The sequence below is a fragment of the Salvelinus sp. IW2-2015 genome, linkage group LG17 (genome assembly GCF_002910315.2).
Source record: "Salvelinus sp. IW2-2015 linkage group LG17, ASM291031v2, whole genome shotgun sequence".
In the NCBI taxonomy this organism is placed as follows: domain Eukaryota; kingdom Metazoa; phylum Chordata; class Actinopteri; order Salmoniformes; family Salmonidae; genus Salvelinus; species Salvelinus sp. IW2-2015.
The window spans coordinates 31,570,457-31,577,460 of NC_036857.1; the positions used below are offsets into that span (position 1 = coordinate 31,570,457).

The following is a 7,004-nucleotide window of genomic DNA, read 5'->3' on the forward strand; positions in this document are numbered from 1 at the left end:
AGATATTTTGGCYGTTTTCGGAGGTGGAACTGCTTTGGAGCAACTGCTCCGCTTAACTCGTGTTAGAAGTTCAGAATCAGAAAGTGTAGGCTATTATAAAAGTAATTATGCTCAAAATAAAAAATAATTTCGACGAAATAATGAGGATTGCTATCATCCTAATCGAGGTGTAGATTACATCTCACATTCCAGTGTTCAAACTTGTATACAAGGCTGCATAGAATTTCTCTTAATGTGACTCCTTTCAGCCAATGGCAATGTCCGCTTTAGYTATAATGCCGGGTGCCACTTATGGATTTGACAGCTCTGACACTGCCAAAACGGATCTGATTGAGTTGAGCCTTTAATCACAGAAGTCTCACTCATAGTATTAAACCAGTAAGAATGGGCATCAATATGTCTAAATAGGGGCTTGATTCAATCCGGAAAGCAGAATAATTGCAATATAGCGCAATTTATATTTAAAGGTAATTTCCGATTGAGCCGGCATATGCAGCGGTTACCATGAATGCAGTTTCCGCAAACGCAAGAAACCTTGTCTTTAAATGTCAATTGCGTTATAATGCGGATCTTTCGCAGTCAGTTTCGAATCTAGCCCTAGGTGTGTYTTTCTAACCCTCTAATATCTATTTCCTCTCTCCCCCTCCTCCTTCTGTTCAATAGGGTGTTTGGGTTTGTAGCCAAGAAGCCAGGCAGCATGGCAGAAAATGTGTGTCATCTGTTTGCTGAGCTCGACCCGGAGCAGCCAGCCTCTGCCATTGTCAACTTCATCAACAAGGTGATGTTAGGGCCGCAGCGCAGGTAGAGAACCAAGCCAAAGACCCGTCACCGGTGTTAGACTGTCAACAGTGTTACAACTCCCAAAGAGGAGGCTTCAAAACAAATGCTTTACAGACCCACAAAGCACCATTGGCGGTGGCCTCTTCTCAAAGACTGAGTTTTGAAACCAAAAGGCTCAACATTTCAAACATGACTGCCATTTTGAATTATAGTCAAAATGTATTAGTTGTTTAAATGTCTAATATCTAAAAATGCCTTAAAGGTCCAATGCAACCATTTTTATATCAATATCAAATCATTTCTGGGTAACAATGAAGTACCTTATTGTAATTGTTTTCAATTAAAATGGTTAAAAAATATATTTTTTCTCAGCAAAGAGCAATTTCTCAAGCAACAATTTTGCTAGAACTGTCTGTGAGTGGTCTAAGCGGAAAACTGAAAAACTAGCTGTTATTGGCAGAGAGGTTTGGAACTCTCTTATTTGTCTATTAACAKATGTATCGCCTTGTGATGTCACCAGGCAGGCCAAAACTTGATCCCACCATAACAGGTGGATATTTCAGGCGGTCCTTTCAAACAGCTCTTAAACTAAAATGGCATTTATCATTTTCAGAGTATTATTCCAACCTCAGRGTGGAAATACAAATAAAACACAGGAAACCTAGTTTTTAACAGCACTGGGCCTTTAATTTCCTATTGCCTTAAAGTTACCAAAGCCTTGTCGTCACTTGTTAGTCATTTAAGGTTTCAGGTATGCAGTAAGCAGCKTAGTCCACCCACAGGCCTACCAAAGACTACTCTTAATTACACATAAACCTTGCCTCAACCCTGTCACTCTCCCCAGTATAAGTCAAACAAAATGTTGAAGATGTAGTCCTACAGTAGGCTACAGTAGAAAGTKAAAGTGAACGTGAGAAACGTCTATTTGTAATGTGCAAGGGAGAGAGTGTATGTGGTTAGGGTATCAGTGTGTGTAGAGGCTAGGGCACAGATATGGTCAGTACTAGAGATTATGGGGTATTGTTATGTTTTGTTCACATGTACGTTCGTATGAATTGTACTCTAGAAAGAAAAGTTTGTAGTAACCAAGGAATAATGGTGTGCCGCACCAATGCATTGTATTTATACCTATGGCTTTTTCTGTTAAGAGCAATACACACTAATATTGCTGCAAATAGTCATTTTGTTCTATTCCACAATTTTTTTTGTGGGTCAATTATCTAGACTATGGGGCAAATACTAGTCCTTACTATACTGTATAACATTGAGAAATGTATTCAAACATTAAAAACAAGACAAGAATAAGTCACAATATCAATGTAACTCCCACATATATTTTTACCTGTATGACTTTATGTACAAAGTTAACACACAAAGCAGACAGTTGTCTAAGGTCCTATGTACTTAACCAAAGACAGAGCACTCCTGTATTAAGATTTAATCGTTCATATTTTTAAGCTTCATGTATTTGTATTCTTAGTGTTTTGCATTGTTTTTGTAAGAAAAYGAAAGACACTACTTTGTATGACAGCGGTAATATATTGTGGTCTGTTTTCTTATTGATTTTTATATGTAGTAATATATTTTCTCARATGCAGCTAGGAAAGGGAGGACAAAAGGAAACATTTGTAAGAAAATCTATGTTATATGCTATTTTTTAAGAAAGCTTTGTATGCACAAATAAAGAATATAATAAATAAAAAAWAWAAAAAATTCTGGTACCAAATCTGACTTCTGCTCATTGGATTTATTATCACTAGGTTTCTAAACTGTACTCCAGAATTTAAAGCCTCATGTATTTTGCTTAATTTTTTAAGAGCAAGAATCAGGCCTGAAAACAAAGATGTCACAAACAGAGGAGACATACAGACAGGTCCCAAAAAATAACCATCTTTATTAGTTGAATTATTTTTCGCCATTTTAGAATTCTGCATTTGAAAAATATACATTTATTCAAAAAGATCTAAAAAGCAAGATCCATCAAGTTATTTTTTTTACATCGCACATCATCCGTTTTAATTTCACCTTTCTCCATTGTAGCCTCGTCCCATGATCTTTGTGCTCTTGTCAACTCATTGCTGTCATTTTCATGCCAATCCCTGTCTGTCATTGTCAAACAGACAGGCATTCAGGCCATCTCTATTGCCATTTAGTGCAATAACACTCTTCAAATTAAACAGCCAATCCGCAAACTTGGAAATACCACACAAACGTACAACTTTTTAACGTTCTCGAAATACAACTCTGAAACTAAATTTCAAGCCATTTCAATAGCTTATTCTATGTAGGTCTATGACAACAAGAGGGTGTGCTTTGGAATGTAAACATTAGCAAGATGCTCAACATAATAGGACAGTGAGTGAGTTAATTTAAGTTATCCTGACCTGGTTAATACCACAGCAGTTGCCATTACAAAGATTCCTTTTACAAGCCACTATGGAGTTATGTCGAAGCTGGGCCTCCAGACAGACGTCCATACATCATACTGTGCTAGTGCTGTGTACTTGGCAAGACTATGCTTTTAGTATTACAATCCTGTCTAGACTACAATCTTGTCTAGACTTAAGGGTTGGATTTACTAGCTAATTGTGCTCAACTAAAACATTTGCAGTTTCCCCCATGATTTAGGGCAGTCAAATGAACGATCCCAAAAACATAAGACTGCCTTATGAACATTGCCTTTACCATCTTATCTTACGTTTAATCTTCAACTGTTGCACATAGTGCCTTCAGAAATAATGCATACCCCTTGACGTTTTGTTGTGTTATAGCCTGAATTCAAAATTTATTAAATTGAATAAAAATTCCCTCCTCACACAACTACACACAATACCCCATAATGACAAAGTGAAAATATGTTTAAATTGTACTTTTTGCAAATGTATTGAAAATGAAATACAAAAATCAAATGTATATAAGTATTCACACCATGAGTCAATACTTTGTTGAAGCACATTTGAGGCGATTACAGCTTTGAGTAATTTAGGGTTTTCTGCATCAGCTTTGCACATCTAGAGTGCAAAATTTCCCAAGCTTTGCTACGTTAGATGGGGTACGGCGGTGAACAGCAATCTTGAAGTCTTTCCACAGATTTTCAAAGGGACTCAAGTCTGGTCTTTGGCTGGGTAACTCAAGGACTTTAACATTCTTGTTCTGGAGCCATTCTCGTGTTGCTTTGGCTGTATGTTTGGGGTCATTATCCTGTTGGAATGTAAATCTTCACCCTAGTCTAAGGTTGTTTGCACTCTGAAGTAGGTTCTCATCAAGGATTTGCCTGTATTTGGCTCCATTCATTGTTCCCTCTATCCTTATCAGTCTCCCAGTCCCTGCCACCGAAAAACATCCCCATAGCACGATGCTGCCACCATCATGCTTCACGGTAGGGATGGTGTTAGATGGTTGATGAGCTGTGCCTGGTTTTCCCCAGACATAGTGCTTTGCATTCAGGCCAAAAAGTTCAATTTTTGTCTCATCAGACCACATAATCGTTTGCCTTATGATCTCAGTCTTTCACTTGCCTTTTTGCAAACTCCAGGTGTGCTGTTATGTGGCTTCTTCTCAGGAGTGGCTTCTGTCTGACCACTCTCCCATAAAGCCCAGATTGGTGAAACTCTGTAGAGAGAGTTGTCCTTCTGGCAGGTTCTCCCATCTCAGTTAAGGAACTCTGTAATTCTGATGAGTGGTCATCGGGTTATTGGTCACCTCCCTGACCAAGGTCCTTTTTGCCCAGTAGCTCAGTTTGGTCGAACAGCCAGCTCTAGGTAGTTCCATATTTCTTTACATTTTCCAATTATGGAGACCAAACTTTCTACATTCTAGAAATTGTTTCAACTGTGGGACCTTATATAGACAGGTGTGTTTCTTTCTAAATCATGTCCAAACAATTGAATTGGCCACAGGTGGACTCCAAGGAAGTAGTAGTGGCATCTTAAGGATGATCAAAGGAAATTGGATGCACCTGAGCTCATAGCAAAGGGGTGAGAATACTTACGTAAATTAGATATTTATGTATTTGATAAAACCTTTTTTTTCTTCACTTTGTCATTACGGAGTATTGTGTGTAGATTGGTGAGAAAATTCAGGCTGTAACAACAAAATATGGAATAAGTCAATGGGTATGAATAGTTTCTGAAGGCCCTGTAGCTGCTTTGTTGCTTGCATGCGATTGGCTGTGGTCTTGGGGGTGGCATACAGCCTGGGAGACAGGCTCAAATGCCCCACGATAGCTTAGATGCCCCAAGAGCTCTTAGCTCAAGGTAAAGGACATTTATCTTGCTAACATTCTAACTTATAAACTGATAATGTGCTCCAAACACAAATGAAAGCTGAAGATGTTCGCATGAAATGTACCATCCATTAGTGTAACAATCAATAAAAACATATGCACTGATCCACCATGGGCTCTGCCGCCTCAGCCATACTGTCCACTCCTATTTATCTTGTGATCTCAACAAAACAACTTTTTTTTCATGTTGTGATCATGAGTTAAATACGTTGTGATTATTTATTTATTCGTATGTCCTCTCTGGACTTCAGCATTTGTGGGTTCGATTACAGGCTCAAAATGGCCAGAAACAAATAACTTTTTTACAAAACTCACCAATCTATTCTTGTTCTGAGAAATGAAGGCTATTCCTTGCAAGAAATTGCCAAGAAACTGAAGATCTCGTACAACGCTGTGTGCTACTCGCTTCACAGAAAAGCGCGAACTGGCTCTAACCAGAATGGCTCTAACCAGATACTTTATACTGATAACAAGTTCAAACAGGTGCCATTAATACAGGTAACGAGTGGAGGACAGAGGAGCCTCTTAAAGAAGAAGTTACAGGTCTGTGAGAGGCAGAAATCTTGCTTGTTTGTAGGTGACAAAATACTTATTTTCCACCATAATTTGCAAATAAATGTATTAAAAATCCTACAATGTGATTTTCTGGATTTTTATTTCTCATTTTGTCTGTCATAGTTGAAGTGTACCTATGATGAAAATTACAGGCCTCTCTCATCTTTTTAAGTGGGAGAACTTGCACAATTGGTGGCTGACTAAATACTTTTTTGCCCCACTCTATATGTTAATGTTGAAAATGACTATTGTACCTGGAAACGACAGATTTTTTATGGAATATCTACATAGGCGTACAGAGGCCCATTATCAGCWACTTTTATTCCTGTGTTCCAATGYAGTGTTGTGTTAGCTAATCCAAGTTTATAATTATAAAAGGCCAATATATCATTAGAAACCCTTTTGCAATTATGTTAGCACAGCTGAAAACTTTTGTCCTGATTAAAGAAGCAATAAAACTGGCCTTCTTTTGAATAGTTGAGTATCTGTAGCATCAGCATTTGTGTAGTCGATTAATGCAAGCAAAACACCAGTCTCAACGTCCACAGTGAAGAGGCGACTCCGGCGTGCAGATGCACTCACACCTGCCTGCTGCCATTCCTGAGCAAGCTCTGTACTGGTGGTGTCCCGATCCTGCAGCTGAATCAACTTTAGGAGACGGTCCTAGCACTTGCTGGACTTTCTTGGGCGCCCTGAAGCCTTCTTCACAACATTTGAACCGCTCTCCTTGAAGTTCTTGATGATCTGATAAATGGTTGATTTAGGTGCAATCTTACTGGCAGCAATATCCTTGCCTGTGAAGCCCTTTTTGTGCAAAGCAATGATGACGGCACGTGTTTCCTTGCAGGTAACCATGGTTGACAGAGGAAGAACAATGATTCCAAACACCACCCTCATTTTGAAGCTTCCAGTCTGTTATTCGAACTCAATCAGCATGACAGAGTGATCTTCTGCCTTGTCCTCGTCAACACTCACACCTGTGTTAACAAGAAAATCACTGACATGTCAGCTGGTCCTTTTGTGGCAGGGCTGAAATGCAGTGGACATGTTTTTTTGGGGGAATTCAGTTCATTTGGATGGCAAAGAGGGACTTTGCAATTAATTGCAATTCATCTGATCACTCTTCATAACATTCTGGAGTATATGCAAATTGCCATCATACAAACTGATGCAGCAGACTGTGTGAAAATTTATATTTGTGTCATTCTCAAAACTTTTGGCCACGACTGTACACTGTTCAAGAAAAGGTTCAATATCCCTACCCATCGAGATGAATTTACCAGAGATCCCGTTACATTTAATCAAATTCCTAATTCTATGGAATGAATGCCCTTTATTGAGACATCATGTCCAGAAAYTCTCTGGTACATGCAACCATAGATAT

At 38.7% G+C, this 7,004-nt stretch overlaps 1 protein-coding gene across 3 annotated transcripts in view; it reads left to right on the forward strand.

The window, feature by feature from the left end:
• The window catches only part of tns2a (tensin 2a), a 51,526-nt gene extending 49,015 nt beyond the window's left edge, over window positions 1-2,511 (forward strand). For all 3 annotated transcript variants that reach the window (XM_024006086.2, XM_024006087.2, XM_024006088.2), the window contains 1 exon segment: window positions 664-2,511. In XM_024006086.2, the coding sequence (XP_023861854.1) occupies window positions 664-805 (142 nt within the window). In that variant the 3' untranslated portion in view covers window positions 806-2,511.
• The last annotated feature ends 4,493 nt before the right edge of the window (window positions 2,512-7,004 follow it).